This window comes from Petaurus breviceps, unplaced genomic scaffold (assembly GCF_028583685.1).
Source record: "Petaurus breviceps papuanus isolate PSGF00001 unplaced genomic scaffold, PetGlider_PUasm1.0 551, whole genome shotgun sequence".
In the NCBI taxonomy this organism is placed as follows: Eukaryota; Metazoa; Chordata; class Mammalia; order Diprotodontia; family Petauridae; genus Petaurus; species Petaurus breviceps.
The window spans coordinates 20596775-20615735 of record NW_027186372.1 but is presented as its reverse complement, the minus strand read 5'-3'; the positions used below and the strand labels follow the sequence as shown (position 1 = coordinate 20615735).

General features: G+C 35.4%; 1 protein-coding gene across 2 annotated transcripts in view; it reads left to right on the top strand.

Moving 5' to 3' along the window:
* GABRG2 (gamma-aminobutyric acid type A receptor subunit gamma2) overlaps positions 1–17491 on the top strand; it is a 144781-nt gene extending 127290 nt beyond the window's left edge. The window contains exons 7-10 of one of the 2 annotated variants that reach the window (XM_069102424.1): positions 7684–7836; positions 11081–11286; positions 13643–13666; positions 15054–17491. In XM_069102424.1, coding sequence (XP_068958525.1) covers positions 7684–7836; positions 11081–11286; positions 13643–13666; positions 15054–15329 — 659 coding nt within the window. In that variant the 3' untranslated portion in view covers positions 15330–17491. The remainder of the gene's footprint in view (positions 1–7683; positions 7837–11080; positions 11287–13642; positions 13667–15053) is intronic. The other variant, XM_069102425.1, reaches the window with a different exon arrangement.
* The last annotated feature ends 1470 nt before the right edge of the window (positions 17492–18961 follow it).

Genomic DNA, 18961 nt, shown 5'->3' with positions numbered 1-18961 from the left:
TCTACCAGGTCCTGTGTGCAAGGATCTGGGCTAGGTATTGATTTGACATTTTTATTATAGTATGTCCACAATGTAGCATGGTGAATAGGGTTAGCCTTGGAGTCAGGAAGAGCTGCGCTTAAACATCCTGCCTCTTGCATATACTGTTTGTATGACAAGTTATTCAGCCTCCTGGAGCTTTAGACAACTGTCTAAGTCAGAACAGGGCTGGTGAATCTGCAGCCTCAAGACCACATGTGGTGGCCCTTTAGGTCCTCAAGAGTGGCCCTTTGACTGAATTCAAGCTTCAGAGAACAAATGTTTTTATTAAAGGAATTCGTTCTCTAAAGTTTGCATTCAATCAAAGGGCTGCACTTGGGGACCTAGAGGAACTTGAGGCTGCAGTTACCTCACACCCCACCCCCACCCAATCCCCCAGAATATTTTAAGTTAGTCTAAAGAACCTGTATTAGTAGATGGCATTTTCCCACAGGGAAATTCCTTGCACACGTGAAAGCACAGATCCCATCCCTATCCTTTCACTTTAAGAGACTTCTTATCTCACGTTTCATTGTAAGTATTTACAAGGGACCAGTATCGTGTCTGTATGAAAAGTCATTCAGCCTCTTGAAGTTCTAGACAACTGTCTAAGTGTAAGATCACACATTTTATAGATAAGAGAGGGCAAGGGAATACCACAATGTCACCCAGTCAGCGAGGAGCAGAACTAGGAGAAGGTTCAGGCTTCCTGACTCCCAGGCCGGAATTCTTTCCACTATAGCCTTCTCCTTTTGTGTTGGAATAAACCAGTTGGCACGATCATATTTATATACTATATAAACAAGTATAGGATTTGTATGTTAAATTAAAGCTATAGAGCTGCAATCTTTCAGATAATTTCTCAGGATTCCATCACTACCTCTGTAGATTCTGTCCCCCTTTCTGGAATATCTCTCATCTTAATAACTGTCAGCAGAAATATTTTAAATCCAAATGATATGGGTATACCTAACCAGAATTTTTGTCCAGAAGGGCCACAAGGGTTTTCAGTAAAAATCTTTTGATATGGGGTGTTGTGTGGAACCTACATCATATTGTAAGATTTCTCCTGAGACAACGACAAAACTATATTACTGGGATTTTTGAAGAGGATGAATGAGCAGACCTTCTGACACCCCAGTAGTAAACAACCAATGGAGAAGCTATGTATTGAAGAATATTTTATTACTACCTGTGACTATATATCTGGTGCTGATATATAGTTAGTCTGCATTTTGAATTCTAAATTGAACAAAAGGAGAGCATAGTTTTATTGCAATAATTCTGTAAGCTACTTATTAAAATAATTGGAGTGAATTAATGGTTGTTATGGATTTAGGATACATTGTTAACTATACAAATACAGGGACATGATTGATTGGTTTATCAGTCTCCCAGGAGCCTGCAGGTGGTCTTTTAACAAATTCCTCAACAGGATACTTGCCAATGAAATAAACACACATGTTTGTTCTCTTTCTCCCCACCCCCATCACATACACACACACACACACACTCACACACACACACACACACTCTATTTGCTTTTGCAAAAGAGCATATTCAGTAGACAATCGTGTGCATCTCTTATTTGGCTAAAATAAAGACTTCACCAAGGCTTTTATATAAAATAACTTTAATTCCAAATCATGATTATAAGAATAGGGCAGATTCAATAATATAAAAAGGGACAGCACCCCTTATACAAATCAAAATCCCTGAAGTCACTCTGTCTCTGTGAAGTTTTAGCTCTCTGAGCATGGCAGGTATTTATGTTGGAAGGGATTTGTTCACTGTCTTTGAGTATTTTGTGGTCAATTTTCCATCCTGAGCTGAAACTACAAAAATGCCCTAGAATGGAGTAGAAAACTTTGAGAATATTATGAGAGGAACAAGAAAAAAAACAGCAACTTTTCCACTGCCAAGTGTTATATGTTGTTATGGTGGAAAGGATAGAACGTCACTGACTAAATATCAGAAAGATTTGAGTTTGTAGTCCCATTAACACATTTATTAGCTCTGGGGATCAGTTTCCTCACCTGTAAATTGAAGATAATAATAGGTCTTGCCTCACCATGCTTTTGTAAGGATCAAATGAGATAATAATGTATGTAGAGCACTTGGTACACCTTTTAAAGAGTCATATCATTGTGAACTAATTAAATATAGAAAACTATTTTTTCTTCAAATGACTCATTCTGCCTTTTAGAAAACAACAACATTCTGACAGCTTGGATAATAATTGAGCTTTCTTTCACCTAAAGTTGTGTCTGTACTTCACAAGGAATACAATAATGTGGCACAGTTCTTATCAACACTGTATGTCTCAATACATAAGTGCATTCAACCACATAAACTTTCCTTACCCCACTTCCAATCTATTTCCAATGACTATCTCCAAATTGTATTTCTTTGCTTTGTCTCCTTACAAACTACTGCTACTAATAATAGCTACCATTTAAATAGTGCCTTAATATTTCCAAAGCACTGTATAAATATTATATAATTTTGTCCTCATAACAACGTTCAACTTAGGTATTATTACTATTTGCAAATAAAAAAAAAGCAGAGAGAAGTTGTGACTTACCCATAGTTCCACAATAAATATAAGTCTAAGGCCATATTTGACCTGAGATCTTCATAACCCTTAGCAGAGTGCTCTATCCATAGCACCACCTAGCTGCCTGTGCTACAAACTAATTGTTTCTTCTTCCCTATCTGTCCTCTGCTAACCTCGAGTATCATGACTGTTTAAACTATCTCTCCTTTCTACCACCTCCATCTTGTCTTCTAAAATATTTTGAAGTCCAGCAAGTACCTCTTCTTCCAGAAAAACTCCTTGACTACAAAAGATAGATGCAACATAGTGTAGTAAAAAGAACATCAAACTGGAAATCTTGCCCTAGTTCTACTTTGGTCCATAGTTTGCTATGTGACCTTGAGCAAAATATTTTCCTCTTTCCAAGTCCCATTTTCTTTATTGGTAAAATTAGGATAATGTAAAAGATGATTTTGAAATGCCCTTAAGCTTGGAAATTCTTTGATTCTATATTTCAGCCAATAAGAACTCTCTTTTATATGAAATGATAGCATCATGGAATGACCAATTGAGAGCTAAAGGGAGCTTAGATGTCATCAATGAATAAATATAAACATTTTATTAAGCACTTACTATATACCAGGCACTGTGCTAAGTTCTGAAGATACAAAAAAGACAAAATGTTCCTGTCCTCAAGGATCCTACAAATTAATGGGGCAGACAGCATATACTACACACACACACACACACACACACACACACATGCACACATGAACATACACATGCACACACACGCAAAGCAAGCTATATACATAATTAAATAGAAAATAATAGAGAAAAGGCAGTGTAATTAAGAAGGACTTCTTATAGAAAGTGGAATTTTAGTTGGGGCTTAAAGAAATTCAGAGAGATCTGTAGTTAGAGTATTAGAGGGAGAGTAGAGGGCTAATTTCATCATTTTCCAAAAAAGAAAATGGAATACTAGAAAAGTTCAGTGATTTGCATGAGAACATATATGCAGCGATGTATGATAGTGATAACTGGGAGCAAACCACTTGTAACATGTTAGAATAGGGAACGCATTTTACATTTTTGAGCTCTCACAATTGTGAACATATAGAAAGCATTCTACATTAAAAAAATATATTTCTAAATAATGAAACTCTATGGCCTTAGTGGGGATAGAATTGTAGGGTACCATCTTAACAGCAAGGTTTCAAAATTAGATTTTTTCCCCTGTATTCTCTGGGGAAATCCAATCTTACCCTGAGTGCTTCTCAAGCACATGGCACCATGCAGCTTGACTTCATGCATAATTTCCTGCCAGCTTTTTCCAAAGCCTGGACCTGTTTTACATATCTGAATGGCAATGTGTAAAAATAGCAGGTTCACCTTGAACCTCTTAGGTAATCTAAAGACTATTTACCATTTTGATGATTTTTTTTTTTTTGCCACAGATTGGGGAGCAAGAAAGCATGGCGGCCCCTACTGCTGCCTTATGACGCTCACAGGGCTGCTCAGCAGGGCCCCCTAGGAAGTGAAAATTATAGCAAGGAGCAAAGGTGTTTGAGATGGTGGGAAGCAGGTGGAGGGTCAGAAAGAATTGGATTCGTGTCAAGAACAATGAAATACTTTAACCGGAAGCGAATTCTTTTGTTAGGATTTTCATTATAAGTTTACTGCAATAGATGAGAACCCAAACTCTTGGACTATTTAATTTATTAAGCACCTATCCCCTTCTAAAGTCTGTTCCAGAGAGTATACATTCATGTGGACAGGCACAGATAACATTCTCTTAACTATGGTTATGGAATAAAGTGTCAGGTAGGGTAGCTTAATGTGAGCAAATAATTCTTTGGACCAAAGGTTCTCCATGTTAGGCAGAGAACAGCAGTTCTCTTCTTATATAGCTAAGATGAGAAGAAACAGAAAAGTTAGGTGATTTCTTTAAGATTATAAAACAATTGGTTTGATCTCATAGCTCCCAAATCCTCTCTTTACCAGTCTCTTGATCCCAACAGATTTCTAGCCACCATAACAAAAGTTTGAACAGCTTTTAGTTTCTAGGAATACATTTTTTTTTTTAAAAAAAGGACAAATATCTTAAGAACCTAGAAAAAGTTAACATCATGAGCCTACCATTTGGTTAAGGTCTAACAAACATTTCTCTCTCCTGATAAATGTATTCTGTACCTAGATTTTTTAATTCCAAATTTCAGAAATGGGCTAGATCTTTAAGATCGTATGTCACTGCTCTTTTCTTTACAGGAGCAGTATTGTACAATGGTTAGACTTAGAGAGCTTCAAAGTTTGGAATACCTAGACAAGAGTTTCCCAAACTTACTTGGCTTATTGCCCACTTTCAAAAAAAAACAAAAAAAAATTTACTCAGCACCCCCTGGAAATCTACTTTCTTTAACCCTTTACAATTTTTTAAAATGTGTGTCATTTCAGAAAATATAATTTTTTTAAAATAATATATCTTAAATTTGATAATTTATGGTAAATTTGTGGGATTTTTTCCTGCCTTAAAATTTCGATGATGTAATATTGCAGCATTTAACAGTATTATAAACAAGTCATCACATGCACATATTCTTGCTGATGCATGCTGGACTTCCTGTCTGCCAACACTTCCTTGTTAAGACCTGTTGTTGGACTTGGCCACTGATTGGTCATAACTTGCATTTTGTGTGTTTATTTGGAAAGTAATGTAACAACTACCACTTTAACTGTTACAAAACAGATGAAACATACAAGCAGTTTTTCAAATTATTTTTATCTTCTTTCTTTTGCTTCCACCATCCTCTTGTTTTTATTCAATATCCTACAATTGTACCTGAAGCTGCTACCTCCCTCTTGGATCATTCCAGTGCCTCCTGATCCCCCACTGTATTGTCCACTTTGAGAACCTATGCTAGACTCAAGTGCTGCCTCTTTTATATACTGGTTTTGCAAGCTTAGGCAAATCATTTAAACTATAGGCCACTTTCTAAATCTATAAATGTAGCTCCATTGTTGCTCATACAAGGTCCTCACTCTCCTCTCTTTCAACCATTGTATTGGTTGGCAATCTCTCATACTCGGAATACATTTTCTCCTTAGCTCTGACCCATAGAATCCCTTACTTCAAGATAGCTTAAGAACAACCAACATGAAATCTTTCTGTATTTCCTGTAAATGCTAGTGCCCTTCGGGCCAGTCATCCTTATTCCCATCCAGACTATACTCTTGACTCAATTTTTTTCTACCATACCCTTGTGTGGGTTACCCTCTTTGCTTTTTAGTGTAGTATATATAGTACTGGGTCGGGTGGCAGGAATACCTGAATCATAATGTGTCCTCAGATATTTATAAACTGTGTGATCCAGAGCAAGTCACTTAACCACTGTTTGCCTCAGTTTCCTTGCATGCAAAATGAGAATAATAACATCTACCTAATTGGATTGTTGTATCAAATGAGATGTTTATTAAGAATTTAGCATAGTGCCTGGTACATAATAGGTACTACAAAAATTTACTCCTTTTCCTTTTCTCCTCTCTTCCCCTTCCCTTATTAGAATGTAAGTTGCTCAAGGGCAGAGAATGCCTTTCTGCTTATATTTTTATTCCTACTACTTAAAACATTGCTTAATATGTAATGTCTTAAATTCTTGTTGACTTGACTTGTTGATTGATTTATTGGTTGCATATTAAACCCTCAATTAAAAATGAGCATCTATTCTCTGAGCTTAGCATAGTGCCTGACATATTGTAAGTATTTAAGAAACATTTAGTTACTTATTAACTGATAGACAATTAATAATAATACCATAGAGTTAACCAAAGTCCATTTTTCATGCACTACAAATTACTATTCTCCATTTTTAAGACACTTTCCCCAATGTTTGCTACCTACCTATTCCTTGTGAATGAAATAATAAGATGCTGATAGTCTTATAAGATCCCAAATTTCACTTATAAATTTTCTTTTTGGGGTCCTTAATCTGGAGACTCCTTATTCAACAAAGAAATATCTTGTGGCTTGCACATATTAGGCATTTAATAACTTTGAAAATGAAATTGAATTGTAGGTAATTTAAAAAGACAATAGAAATAGAAGATAGGGGGTGGCCAGGTAGCACACAGAGTAAGAGCACCGGCTCCAGTGTGGGATGACCTGGGATCGAATCTGGGCTCAGACACTTAGCACCCACCCAGAAACACCTGGCCATGTAACCTTGAGCAAGTTACTTAACCCCAATTGCTTAGGAGCGGCCAGGTGGCTCAGCAAGTAAGAGCACCGGCTCCAGTGTTGGGATGATCTGGGGATCAAATCTGGGCTCAGATACTTAGCACCACACCCAGAAATAACTGGCTGTGTAACCTTGAGCAAGTTACTTAAACCCAATTGCTTTAAAAAAAAAAAAAAGAATAAGAAGATAGTCCCTGTATGCACCAGTAGAAAAATATATATTTTAGGACATGCCTACACATATTTTGGTTTGTTGGTATAAAGGAATATTACTGTACTGTAAGAAATGATGAAAAATTCAGAGAGGCATGAGAAGGCTTTTAAAAATGAATCTCAAATAAAGTAAATGGAATCGAGAAAGCAATATACATAATGAGGCCAATGCAAATGCAAAGAACAGTAACAACATCATAAATAACAACAACAATGAAAACTAAACTCTTTACAATTATACTTACCAAGATTGCTCCTAAAGAAGAGTTGAGAAAATGTACTTTTTTCCCACCTTTGAAGAAGTGGGAGACTATGGATGTAGAACATTGCATAAGCTATCAGATCTAAGTGATCTATTATTGAGCTCTATGGAAAAAAAGAACATGCTTTTCACAAGGACTTCAAATGATTTTACCTTTCAGTTAAAACTAAATCCACAAATCAGTCTAGACAAAAAAAATATTGACAGCTAATCCGCTTACAGATATAAAGAAAGATAAAGGTAGTACATAGGTAGAGAATTTCCAGGGAACTATAATATTAAAAGTTTAGTTAGGGTATTTATGTAAACTGTTTATCTAGTATGTATGTTAATTGGATTTAAAAATGCTAAAGGGGCTATTTACAGGTATATTTTTAGTAATTTATACACTGGTTCAAATGTCTCTATGTTCTTTTCTAGGAGATTATGTTGTAATGTCTGTGTACTTTGACCTGAGCAGAAGAATGGGATATTTTACCATTCAGACTTACATTCCCTGCACACTCATTGTTGTCTTATCTTGGGTGTCTTTCTGGATCAATAAGGATGCTGTTCCAGCTAGAACTTCATTAGGTGAGTTGCTTTCCATGTGTTCATGTATGCATGAATCAGAAGGTCAAAGAATGAGAATTTGTTATTTTGTCATTATTTGTTATTGTGAATATGTAATTGCCTGCCTATGACAGTTTTTCAAAAAACTGTGCCCAAATATATAAATATGCAATATTCAGTTCACATCACAACAGAAAATGAGAAAACTGATGCTATTTCCTTTACTTCATGGCTAAAGACATTAACTTGCATCACATGTATAAAGAAATTGTTGTAATAAGGGATAACTCATTTGTCAAAGTTTCATAGACTGGAAAAGGTGGGAAATGAATGAGATCACATAAGTCCATCATGAGATGTTAAAACTGTTATTTTAAAATTTTCTTTTCTTAGTTTTGTTCTCTCTGCTCTATTTTTGTTATTTTTAATGACTGAAATGATGATCCTCACCCTAAAACATAATCATCTTCTCTTACAAATATTAATGTTAAATGAAGGATGGAAATTTCAGTCTTTACTAAAATTTTCCTAGGGTATTAAAATCATATTACATATGTGCATGTATACTTATATGTACACAGAAGTAGTATCTACATATAAATATATGTGTACATATAAAGAGAAAGAGATCTATGCCACACACTACATGAAAATATGAGAACCATCCTGAAGAAATTGAAGAGCTGTCACAGGGAAGAAGGATTAGGATATTCTTCTTGATCCCATAAGGTAGTCAGAAGAGCAATGTTTAGAAGATACAGAGAGTCAAATTTTGACTTGATATAAGAAAATATTTCAGACAGATTACAACAATGTAAATGAGAAACAGGCTGCTTCAGAAAATAGTGGTTTACCACAGGTCTTCTGAAAAAAGTCTAGATGACTAATGTTGTAAAGAGGACTCTTAGCCAAACACATGTTGAACTAATTGGCCTCTGAGTTTCATTCTAAGTCCAAGATTCTGTGGTTCTGGATGTACAAACCTATATAGGTCTAGATAACAAAAACAACAAGAAAACAAAAAAAGTATTTATATAGCACTCAGCAGTTTTCCAAAATGCCTTGAATGTCTTAATTTGATCTTCACAACAACTCTGGGAAGTAGCTGCTATTGATTCCCCCCCCCCCCTTTATAGATCAGACTGAGAGGTCATGTGGTTTGCTCAAGGTCACACATCTGATAAATGTTGGAGGCACGATTTGAACTCAGATCATCCTGAATCTAAGTATAACACTATTATCCACTGTGCCAACTAAGCTGCCTCATAGGTATTACATATAGTTTTTCTTTCTTCCTTTCTCTTTCTTTTTTTTTTCTTTCTTTTCCTCTTAATTTACAGTAGACATTCTCAATCAGTGTCTGTGGAATGAATCAATGAATGCATATTCTCTCTTCCTACCTCTTAATATCTGCCAAATCTCCCATCTTTATTTTAGGCACTAATTCAAAATTCTTATCTTAATTAATCTTTCCAGAGTGACTTCAATCAATATTAAGTACTATCTGCCCAAAGCAGGATAATAGAGAAGAAAGAAAAATGAATTTGAATCAGATCTGTATTTGGATCCGCTTTCATTAGCTACTATAGTTGTGACCTGGGGAAAGTCAATTAGCCTCTTTTACTCAGACTCCCTTTCTCCAAAATGAGGAAGTTGGTCTAGCTGATTTTTAAGGTCTCTTACATCTCTGACTGTTACCCTGTTGGACTTAAATCCCTAAAAACAACCCCAAATTTGACTTGAATTAAAGCCTGGTTAAGTGATCAAAGTAAGAATTGTGGTTTCCATGTAATAACATGTTAGAAAAGGAAAAATATTTTAATGAAAAAGATAATTAGTAGGTCAGAAGAAAAATTATATAGATTTTGGTACAGTTCCCTAATCAATGAAAGGTTGCACTGACATTGTTAATCATTGACCAAAACATGATACTTATGTAGATATAAATAAGATAGTAATTTTATCTCTAGAGTTATGAAACCATTCCAACAGTTCCCCCTGCCCCCCATACTCATAAATCTATTCATTCCTCTGACCTTTTTGCTTGAATTTTACTGAGATAGACTATTGAATTTGTTTCAGGAGTCCTCCCAGTGAAGACTGAGTTTCTGTGTTTGACTGTCTGGGTAGTTAATTGTCTCCTGGCTATCTCTATGACTAGGAGCAATTCTGGTGGACACAGCACAGTGTGTCTTTAGATGATGAGATTTTTGTTTTTTGTTTTTATTTTTCCTTTGGGAGAGTGACTCACAAAGCTCAGCATATCAAAGTCTTACATTATCAAGACTGACCAGCTACCAATTCTTAAAAACAAATATGTCTTTTATTTTGCCTGGGCTAAGAAATGCACAAATAAAATCATAAGATGTTGAAATATAGAGGGAACCTTAGAGATTCTAAAGTAAAAATCATTTAATTTACAAATGAGGAAACTGAAATTGAGAAAAGTTAAGCAGTTTAGGCCCTTGGGTCATGTCAAAATCGTGATAAGAATTCGACTCCTAATTCGTAGCATAGCATTCTTTTCACCAAATCAGTTGGTCTGTTAAATCCACTTACCATCTCTATCACTTCACCCTTCTCTGCCCTCTGTCCCCTGTAAGTATTATCTGCCCCTTTTTGAGAATATCCAACCCTTAAAGCTAAAGTTTGTCTCCCTTGTGCGTTTGTATTGCCCAGAACTCAGCATAGAGCCAAGAGACTTTGTAAGCGTTCAATGTTTTTCATTGTTTCATTCATTTATGTATTCATTCATTCATTAATCATTTTAAAAACCCTGCCCTACATTCCTCATGTTGGCGGTTTTCACTGAGTTAACTTTATTCTCTAGAATGAGATGCACAGTGTTGTTGATTAATAAACATTGAATTTGAGGTCACAAAAAATAAGTTCTAATCCCAATTCTTCTGCTTACTCTTGATATGTTTGGAAGCAAGTCACATATTCTTTCTGAGTCACAGTTCCATCCTCTATAAAAATTTTTTAGAAAATGAACAAAGTGTTCTCTAAGTTACCTTCTAGCTCTAAATCTGTGTTTCTATAATTTTATCATACTAGACATACTTAGTTTCCATGTAGATCCACTTTTAGGAATTAGCAGCCAACATGCTCTGACTCAAGGAAGAATTTATTTCGTCCAGGTTTCTCTCCCTTCCCCATTATATTTAGAGAGGTTGAGCATAATGGTGTCTTAGGGTCTCATCCTGATCACCAGTGGGTAGAGTAATACTTTATCTTTTTCTATTTTATCATGTTTCTTTTCTAGGTATTACCACTGTCCTGACGATGACTACTCTTAGCACAATTGCCCGTAAATCTCTCCCCAAGGTCTCTTATGTGACAGCCATGGATCTCTTTGTGTCTGTCTGCTTTATTTTTGTCTTTTCTGCCTTGGTGGAATATGGCACCCTGCATTACTTTGTCAGCAATCGGAAGCCAAGCAAGGACAAAGACAAAAAGAAGAAAAACCCAGTACGTACAGTTCTCTTTTGAGACTATAGGCATCATTGGTGTAGCTAGACCTTCAGGGCACTTTTAAGTGCATATCTAAATTGGGGCTTTTGTTATGCTTCAGACAGATGAGGTTGGGTTACTTAGCTCAAAGATGGGAACAATAATTTAAGTTTAGCCAGCCATAAGGAATGAGTAACTGATCTATTGTGGTCATTAGAGACAACAGATATATGTGTTTCTCAGGGGGCAGACTCTATATAATTGATGCATTCTGTGGGGTTATAATAGTTATACAAAATGGAGCGATTTTATGCTGTCTTCATTTTATGAGAAGTATATTCACTGATGGCAGAGTTTATCTATCATCCAGTCAATAGCCTGGACTCCATTAGATTTTACCTATATCCCTCCCTCCCCCTAGCCCTTCCAATCCTTCTCCCCAAACTTTTTTTTTTTAACTGTTGATATTTCAAGACCAAATTCACATTCTAGGCAGCTCTCCAGGTATGTTTCTTAAGTGTGAAATGTGACCCGAATAATGAAAATAATGTTCCATTACTAAGAAAAAAAATACTACCACTTTTGTTTTTGTTTGAGAAATTCCATGTAGTTTAACATAGGGAATCTAAATGTTTTGAATATGAACTATGTGTTCTGGACCTCTTGGAAACAGATATCTGCCTGAAATCTTTCTTTGGCTATGTATGAATTGTGTTTAAGTGCTTTACTTGGTGTGTTTAGAAAAGAAAGGCCACCTGCCTGTTGAATAACCCCATTCATCCAACTAGCTATCTTAACACTAAGGACAACTTGCTGATAAGTGTCCATGAGAGTTTCTTATATTCTACAACAATTGTTATGATGGGGATAAGGAAAGAAAGAGTAAGTAGATAAAAATTTATATACCAGGGCAAGATAATGGGGTGGCCTGCACCCTATTTTGCCCTAAAAGGCAATGTGAGGGGAAGATTGACATTTTGGCAACTATTTGAGCAACCAAATATATTGATTGAATCATTTTGAGAGTCTGTCATTTATGGTTTATTTCCTTATGACATTCCAGGTAACACTACTGATATTATTGCAATGAGGATATATGTAATTAAATATTGTTGTATATAATAGACAAAGGTGGCTATAACATCAATATTAAAGATAGGGACTGGGTCTGTGATTTCAGTAGGATTGAGAACCGTCAGGTAAGGAAACCTCACTTAACCAATGCAAATTGGTACATTCTTTGCAATTTATAGTCTTAGAGAACAGCCTAGAACATAGGTTGGTTCAGTGAGTTGCCCAGGGTCAACTGACAGGTGTCTGAGGAATGACTTAAACCCAGGTCTTCCTTGCGTCAAAGATAGTCCTCTATTAAGTACTACTGTCTCTAGAACTATTATTAACTTTAGAAAATGCTTAGCTTTCATTTCCCCAATATGCAATATGCTTACTCTTTGCAGGTCTGTTCTTCCTTTCTTCTTTTTTTTTTTCCTTTTGCCTCTCTACCTGTTCATTTTTTCTTCTTAATTTTATTTCACTTTTGTCCTGTTTCTTACTTGACTTCCTCCTTTTTATGTATTTTCTTCTAATAAGTTAGTTCTGTTGATATCTTTCAGTATTACTCCCAAAACAATAAGGTTGTGCTAACAGGAACTAAAGAGTACATAGGAAATATCCTAATTTCTATAATCACACATTGTGTTTCAAAGATTAGATATACTTATATTTTAAAATCTGGAGATTTGTATAGACCAAAATTAAGAAAGAATTGGTAATGATGAATGGGAAGACAAGAGGGTTGATAAAATATAACAGAGATTTTCTGAGATTATCAAATGCATTTTTTTCATCCTTTAAATGAATTAGATAATGTAACTCATTACCTAGTCAAGGGAGCTGGCAAGTACCAAGACCCTTCAATGAGGAAATAAAGTACTTAATTCTCCTATAATGATGTACTGATGCTAATTATTTAAAGGCGTACTCTAATCAGATCTTGTTGATGAAAAGTCTTAGAAAAATAATCATTAAATTTATTTCCCTTTCGGATAAATAGGAAGTAGGTAGTTAGTTTTCAAAACACTGGGTTTTATAGTTATATCACAGTTTAGGGTCAAGATAATATTAAATCAGAGTAATATTGACTTCACTGGAAATTCATCAGCAGTTATGAGATTTTTATTTTTCTTCCATCCCAGTCACAGGTTTTTATCATAGTCGAGGACTGTCTTTCTCTGTTTATAATTTTATTTCTTTTTTACTTGCTATGTTTTGGGAATGTATCTTTAATTTATCTTATTTTGTCTCTTCCTCTTCTTTGTTTTCCTTTCTTTGTAAAAAAAAAATGTTATTCTTTTTTCTGTCTACAAAATCAAAGCTTCTTCGGATGTTTTCCTTCAAGGTATAATGTTTTTGGAATGGAAATTCACTGCATGCCACTGCTGAATTTAACTATTAACGCTTAAATGAGATTTTTTTTTAAGTAGACATTTAAGCATTCTACTCCAGGTAATACATCTAAGAAGTAGAAAGTTCTACAGATTTAGAAATAAATTTGTAGAGTTGATTCAGCAGCTCCTACACCAAGTCACAGATGTTTTGAATTCATTTGTAATTCAAGAGCAGCCAGCACCTTGAACAAAGTGGGACTTTCTTAAGTAGTCTAAACCATGATTTGGCATTTTTTTCTTAGAAACCTCCATTCCAACAGTGCTATACTATGGTCTTTAGAACTCAAATGGACATTTAAATCTTTGAAAATTATGTTTCAAGACATAATCTCTCCCCTTTTAAGAAAACATTTTAATGTTTTCCATGCATGTAAAAACCATATTAGAGTACTTTGGGAAAAGTCCTGGAACTGAAAGTGTTTTATAGTTGAACAAACTTATCCATGCAAGTGTTGTAGCTGGCTGTAAATACACTGTCATCTTTCAGGATAGCAAATGATGATAATTGTCAATGTTATTGGAATTTTGGAAGCTTATTCCTAAATGTCAACATAGTTGATTTTTCCCAAGTCTTTCACAACTGAATTGGCAATGCTGAAGAAATTCCTTTGTCCTCTAATTCATTTGCCATTAGAAGAAGGGCAAGGATTCAGTTACACTTAATAGAAGGGAATGCTAATTTTTGTTCACCAAACACAATGTTTTGCCATTCTAGATGGTGAAATTCATTGAAAATACGCATTCATGTCGGTGAACTTGTCTAACATTTTCATATTCCTTAATAGTAACCATTTAATGTGAAATTTCATCTAATGCATTAGTCATACCATAGAGTTATAGCCCAAGAATATTTGATATTGCTACATAGTTACAACAGCACCATCTTTGTTCATTTTAACAGGCTATTTGCATACATATAAGCATGACAGATGCCTTGATTTCAAAGATAATATTCATTTAAAAAAGTAATTCTCCATTCCATTTGATGCCTTCATGTCTTCAACATCACCTCCAATAGTTAGTGGAATAAGGTCTCATGTAGTTGTTTGGTCTAACCCTTTAGATATTTGAGTTCATTTGTTGTTCAATTTCCTTGCTATAGCTATTAGCTTGATAATATTATTTTCAGCTGCATTGCTTAGCTCGAAATTTGAAAGACGCAAATGTGCTCTCTCCATAATTTAAATTGTACCATTGTAGATCACAATGTCATAGCAATTTCCTGAGTCCCCATTTGCTGAATCATCATTCCCATTACCCATGCTGTAGACAAAGATGTCCGGCTCTGAAGATTCTGACAAACGCTTTCATTCCCTCGCCTTTGTGTTGTCCTCTTAGGCACCAACAATTGATATTCGACCGAGGTCAGCCACTATTCAAATGAATAATGCCACACACCTTCAAGAGAGAGATGAAGAGTATGGCTATGAGTGTCTTGATGGCAAGGACTGTGCCAGCTTTTTCTGCTGCTTTGAAGATTGCCGAACAGGGGCATGGCGCCATGGAAGAATACATATCCGTATTGCAAAAATGGACTCTTATGCCCGGATCTTCTTTCCCACTGCCTTCTGCCTCTTCAACCTGGTCTACTGGGTTTCCTATCTTTACCTTTAAACAAGAGTTGAGCAAAAATAAGAGTCTTAATGATTCCCATGGGGGGATGGTTTAAAGGTTCCCTTTAAATGTCCATTTAATATAATCTCTCATATGCTTTACATTGTTCTAAATTCCTTGGTGCCATAATACAGAATATCCCAATCATGCCATGTCATTTGTCCCCAACTTTCCTTTGATTAGTGTGATTTGGATGTTACTGATAGAACATATGAAAACTGTTATGGAAATGGAAATTAAGAATGTTGAAAAAAAGGTAGATCAACATGTAGCAATGGCAGCTGTAACAGAAATGGAGGGAGTGTGAAATTGAAATAGTGGGATACCTTTTCCCTTCCATTGTCCAAACATATACACATGCAAAGAAATTTACAAGAAACGTGCAATGTGTTTGCTTGGGTAGAGTGACATGGTCAATCTTTACCCTTTAGAATCTTCATTTTGAGAAGCATCATCTCTCAATTCAAATAAGTGTTACTAGCCTAGACAAGTTATTCTCCCATACCCCTATGCTAATAATAGAGTAAAATACTATCCTTTTAAGAGCACATGTAAAATGTTGTAAATATTGAAATACCTTATAATGCTTAAAATAGTGCATGCATCATTATAGGGCCAAAATAAATGAAGCAAAGATACCATAAAGTATTGTCTTTTATTTTATTGCTCTGGGCAGTAAGCAAAAATGTGAATAGAATCATAAAGAATCAGGTCTGGGTTTGAGATTGGGGAGGAGAACTTAGCTGCCCTCTCATGCATGAAGATTTAAACAGCATTTTTGTGTATGACAGTTTAAGAAACCTTAATATATATATAAACAAAACAATCTTCATTTGCCTCTTCTAAGGAGAATATGAATCAAAAAGGACTGGCAATTTCTTATCTAGTTTATTAAGTGACTGTATGTGCTTGATACTATTTTTCCTTGCTTTCTAGTCCATTAGATTGCAATAGAAATTATTCTCCATCACAAGATCTGCTTCAGGCTATTAATACATAAGCTGCTGGTGACTCCTTCCATACCAAGCCCAAATGATGATTAGTCATCTCACAGGGGGTATTTGTGGAGTGATACATGATCTCTTGGAAATAACCAGAAGGGTCAGAAGGAAGTTCAGTTTTCAATCATTGTCATCTGAAATTCGTATTTCTTTTTCAAGCAAAGCCCATTTTTTGTTTTTCAACTAAACAATGGGATTTTCTTTTTCTTTTCTTTTTCCTTTTTGTATGTAGAAATGACGTTACTAATACCCAATGACTCTGGCATTTGTTTTCATTTCTTTCTCTTGTGTGGGAATGGGTTGGAGCCACTTCAACTATATCCTCTCATATGAATCACTGGCACAGATTTCCAAAATTCACATGTGACTGGGGTTAAAGGTATGGTCTGTATTTAAGAATAGAATGTCTTATACAAAGCAAACATTCAATAAATACTCTTTGAAAGAATGGTCCACATAGGGATCAAAAAAATGACCTTGACTTTGTTAGACTATATTCTTAGTAAGCTAATTAACTAATGACTTTGAACATGAGAAATTGTGCCATGTCAACAGTTTGTTCCACCTCATAGCTCTGTTTCTGTATAGCAATACTCCTTTAATATGCTATTCTTCTGTGGTGTGGTTACCATAAGACAGAATCTAACAATTGCTAGTAAACAATTTAGAGATGACGCTAAATTATCAGAGGGGAATAAAAAGTGTCTTTGACAATAGACAAACTGTGTGTAGTTTGTATATTTCAAACCATCTATTTCATCTAGATGAATCTTGAAACTCATTCAGCCACAGGTTTTCCAACCTTTGACCATATCTGACATGCTCAATTATGCAACCTTACGCCAATATAAATACTATCAGTTCTTTTTGAATAGTTTTTCTCTAATTGTCAAAGTATTAAAATACTTAATTTAGGAGAGTTGTTAGCAAATTTCAGTGATGAGAGATGTGTTCTAGTAGTTGTGACACAAATGCTTTATGAGAGAAGGCACAAAAAAGCATATTTTCCAATGTTTGTATAGGTTTGGAAATTCACATGCACAGAAAGATAAACTAATTCTGAATCATCATCTCCCTTTGTCAGTTGTATTTGAAATCCTTTTCAAAAAGGAATTGCACAGACCTGTGGACTTTTACAATAAAACTGCTGCTCATAAATACAAGAAACTGCCATCTTCTGGCTGGTATCTTTAAAAGGTGGGTCTTTCCTTCTCTAGCAAAGTCTTCTATTTTTGTTTGTTTTTTATTAAATTTTACATTTATTTTTAGTTTACATCATTCACTTCTACAAGATTTTGAGTTACAAATTTTCTCCCCATCTTTTCCCTAACCACCACCCCAAAGCAGCTATCCCACTGTATACCCCCTCCCCCAATCTTCTCTCTCCTATATCTTCCCCCATGCCTCCTCCAAATTTCTGGTAGGGCAAGATGGATCTCCATATCCCAATGCCTGTATATCTTATTTCCCAGTTGCATGTAAATACTACTAATGATATATTTTAATTATTATTATAAATATTCTATTTTTGATATATTTGTTTTGTAGTGGGTAAGAGTGGGAAATATGTTAATAGGATCACTATTCAATCAGTAAGTATTACTTAAGCATTATCCATATGACAGACACTATACTAGCCACTGGGGATATAAAAACAAAATAATAGAGCTTTTTACTTCAATTAGGCTTATGAATGCCTATTTGGATAGCCAACATGTAGATAAATAAATACAAATACATTTGTACATACATATACATACATACATACATACATACATACATACATATATATATATATATATGCATACACATACACAAAAAATACAAAGTCATTTTGCTGTTGTTCAGGATGGGGGTGTAAAGCCAAGCACAAACAGCTTTCCAGAGGACTGCTGCTGGGAACAGCTACAAAATTCTGATTACACATTTCAGTGAACTCTCTATTCAGCATTAATAAGTGGCTGGCCTTCAACTTCCATGGTTCCTCTTCCATCGTCCCAGCTCCTGCCTAATCTACACAACTGTCACCTGGGTTCAAAGGCAGTTCATTGTCTATCCCCTTGTCCAGTTCTTCCTCCATTTCCTTGTCTAGTTCCCATTCCATATTGAAGTTCATAGTGTCTAGTCCACCTCAAGTCCTTCACAGTTCCTGTTTCTGGGAAAAGCTTAACAGAGCCAAAACAACATTCATGCACATTGATGGCACCATCATCAATTCACCATCTGCCTGTGAAATCAACTCAGACCCACCAACAAGGTCTGAGAACTCAAAACAAATCATCAACATAGAAATCAACAAAGACCCACAAACAAGGTCCAAGAGGTCAACAAAAATCATCAGTAAAGTCCCAGGACCTGCAAAACCCTCCTCCAGGACTTTTGTAAATAGACAACCAGAAAATCTTCTTTCAGGGTGCCCATTAAAGTCCCATGGCTTCTGCACAAAGTGTCACAAGCATCAACAGAGACAGGACAGACAAACATAGAATGCCAGGATACCACAAGTTTTCTCCTTCACCACAAGAGCTCCCTTCTCAGTTCTCAGTTCTTTTCAGTTCTTTTTTCAGTTCTCAGTTCTGCTCAGCTCTCAATTTTTTTTCTTCTCAGTTCTGCACACCACAAGTTCTGTTC